We start from the raw sequence: 3,327 nt of genomic DNA on the forward strand, positions 1-3,327 counted from the left end.
CTTATGATCTTTTTCCATTAATATTTTACTTACACATTACCTACAAGCACAGCAAACTGGAAGGGGGACTAAAAGTAATGAGAGAGAGAGAGAGAGAGTCCCTGCTGTTAAATAAAAGAAGTGAAACAATGGTGGCAGATCTTCATGGTTACAATGAAACATAGTGCAAATAGATGAACTAAAATTCAACAGGCTCATTGTTACAAAAAGGACTTAACACAATGGTGACAGGTTCTACTGTTGTATGAAGGACCTAACAACACAATGGTGACAGGTTCTTCTATTGTATGAAGGACCTAACACAATGGTGACAGGTTATATTGTTGCATCAAGGACCTAACCTCATGGTGGTAGGTTCCACTGTTGCATCAAGGACCTGACACAAAGATGGCAGGTTCTACTGTTACATTAAGGACTTAACATAATGGTGACAGGTTCTACTATTGTATGAAGGACCTAACACAATGGTTACAGGTTCCACTGTTGCATTAAGGACCTAACACAATTGTGATGTTATATTGTTGCATTACAGACCTAACCTCATGAGTTCAGGTTCCACTGTTGTATGAAGGACCTACCACAATGGGGTCAGGTTCCACTGTTGTATGAAGGACCAACCACAATGGTGTCAGGTTCCATTGTTGTATGAAAGAACTACCACAATGGTGACAGGTTCCACCGTTGCATCAAGGACCTAACACAATGGTGGCAGGTTCCACCGTTGCATCAAGGACCTAACACAATGGTGGCAGGTTCCACCATTGCATCAAGGACCTAACACAATGGTGGCAGGTTCCACCATTGCATCAAGGACCTAACATAATGGAAGACTTCACTGTCACAACTAAGCATAATAAAATACACAGAAAATAACATTAAATAGTCTCCACTGTTTCATGAAGGACCTGAAACAGTGATGATTTTCCACTTACACATGGAACCTGAAACAATTATAATACAAGAAAGTATACAAAAATTAGCTGGACTAGAACTCATAACTAGTGGTTCCAAATCTTTACAAATGAGTTGAACCCACTCTTAAATGAAAGTCATCTACAAGTTCAAGACTGGCCTCATTACCCAGGTCATGGTAGGAATTAGTTGATAGTCATCTACAAGTCCAAGACTGGCTTCATTACCCAGGTCATGGAAGGAATTTGTTGATAGTCATCTACAAGTCCAAGACTGGCCTCAATACCCAGGTCATGGAAGGAATTAGTTGATAGTCATCTACAAGTCCAAGACTGGCCTCAATACCCAGGTCATGGTAGGAATTAGTTGATAGTCATCTATAAGTCCAAAACTGGCCTCATTACCCAGGTCATGGAAAGAATTAGTTGATAGTCATCTACAAGTCCAAGACTGGCTTCAATACCCAGGTCATGGTAGGAATTTGTTTATGTTTTCTATTCTCAGCAAGATGCAGAAAAAACTATATATTTATATTCTGCAGTTTGGTGAACCAAAATTAAAAGTATAATACAAACCTCTGAACTCCAGGACATAATAGACAGTTCATGAAAACCTGGGTCCTGCACTGTGGGTACTTAATTATTCTTTATGAAGTTTCTGTATTCACTTACAACCATCTCCAATTTAACATTTCTATAATAAAGAACTTAAACAGCTATGTCAATACTTTTATAAAATCAGCTGCTTTAGAAGAGATGTGTGAATGATGTTTGTTTACGACCCTTTCATCTGTATAGTTATGATTTTCTTCATCATCTCGACAACCAGTTCTATATCATTCCTGGATGTGAAAAAGTGACCCAAAAAGAATCCCAATTCAAGTCAATAAAAGCATTATAAAAAACACTAAACAACAGAGCCACCAACATATTTTTGAAAGAAAACCTAACAAAAGAAATTGGATTCTTTCAAGAAAAGCTCATGCAGAATAATCATGTTGAGAAAATAATCAAGGACACCATAAGATCCCTTTTAAACAATACTTCTGCACCTTCAAAACAAAAATAAAATGATTATATTTCCACCTACCGGGGAAAAACAAAGATTTCTGTTTAAAACATAATACATGTTTCCATATCTCCTCCTACTCTTAAAAATATATTCTTACCTGGATCAAGACAAAATGAAGTGAACCAAAACATTGTGCTTTATGATATTAAACGTAGATGCTCCAAACATTATGTCACAGAAACAAAGACTGTTGACAGCCAAGTGCCTGAACAACAAAGAAAGCGTAATACAGTTACATCCTCAACTTTAAAAATCATGGAGGGATTCTCACATGAAAAGAAAAAATTAAAAAGGCCACTGTCATTACAGCACATGCTTGTATCCCCCCCCTTTCCTAATGGGATAAACCAGGAAATAAGAGCCATCCACTGAACATTGCTCTGATGAAGAAAAAAAAGGACAGCTCTTAATTTTGGAGGGCTCTAACAAAAATTCTTGTTATATTATTCATTCTGATCTTTTAGAAAAATTAAAAATTATGCATTTATTTTTTAATTAACTAGATGTACCACTTGTAATCTCTTAAATTAGCTCTAGAATGATGAGTTTAGCTAAGACTAAGCTAACAAAAACCGTGCCTGATAGAGGCCCCAGTAACGTAGTCAAAAGCGTTCACTGAACAGGCCTTGAAAAACATATCAAAAAGGCACATTCATTTATTTTATTTATAGTTCCACATTTATTATGAGTTTAAATACTTTTTGAACATCAAATATACTTTCTGTATTTTTCATATCTTTCAAGTAAAAAATAAACAAAAGTAAATTTTTACCAAATAATGTTACTTTTGAACGAGTAACAGTACCTTGAGAATTAGGTTCAGGTAAGTTTTCCCTTGGAACAAGATGCATCACTGTAGTCCTTCCTAATGGGAGCTGAAGTGCTGTAAACATAAGATTTCAACTGTAAGAAAATACTGGTTCTTTTACTCTGAAAACATTTTTATCATTACATAATTTTCTTACACAAGTCAGTAGTAATCACAGAAAATGGAATGTTGAGGAGACATTTTTATCATTACGTAATTTACTTACATATGTCAGTAATAATCACAGAAAATGGAATGTTGAGGAGACATTTTTATCATTACGTAATTTACTTACATATGTCAGTAATAATCACAGAAAATGAAACGTTGAGGAGACATTTTTATCATTACGTAATTTACTTACATATGTCAGTAATAATCACAGAAAATGGAATGTTGAGGAGACATTTTTATCATTACGTAATTTACTTACATATGTCAGTAATAATCACAGAAAATGGAATGTTGAGACATTTTTATCATTACGTAATTTACTTACATATGTCAGTAATAATCACAGAAAATGGAATGTTGAG

General features: G+C 34.9%; 1 protein-coding gene across 2 annotated transcripts in view; it reads right to left on the reverse strand.

The window, feature by feature from the left end:
• Nucleotides 1-3,327, reverse strand: part of LOC106466766 (ubiquitin-like protein 3) — a 21,379-nt gene that overhangs the window by 3,939 nt on the left and 14,113 nt on the right. For both annotated transcript variants that reach the window (XM_013927065.2, XM_022394853.1), the window contains exon 5: nt 2,789-2,866. In XM_013927065.2, the coding sequence (XP_013782519.1) occupies nt 2,789-2,866 (78 nt within the window). The remainder of the gene's footprint in view (nt 1-2,788; nt 2,867-3,327) is intronic.

Source organism: Limulus polyphemus, unplaced genomic scaffold (assembly GCF_000517525.1).
Source record: "Limulus polyphemus unplaced genomic scaffold, Limulus_polyphemus-2.1.2 Scaffold2377, whole genome shotgun sequence".
NCBI lineage: Eukaryota > Metazoa > Arthropoda > Merostomata > Xiphosura > Limulidae > Limulus > Limulus polyphemus.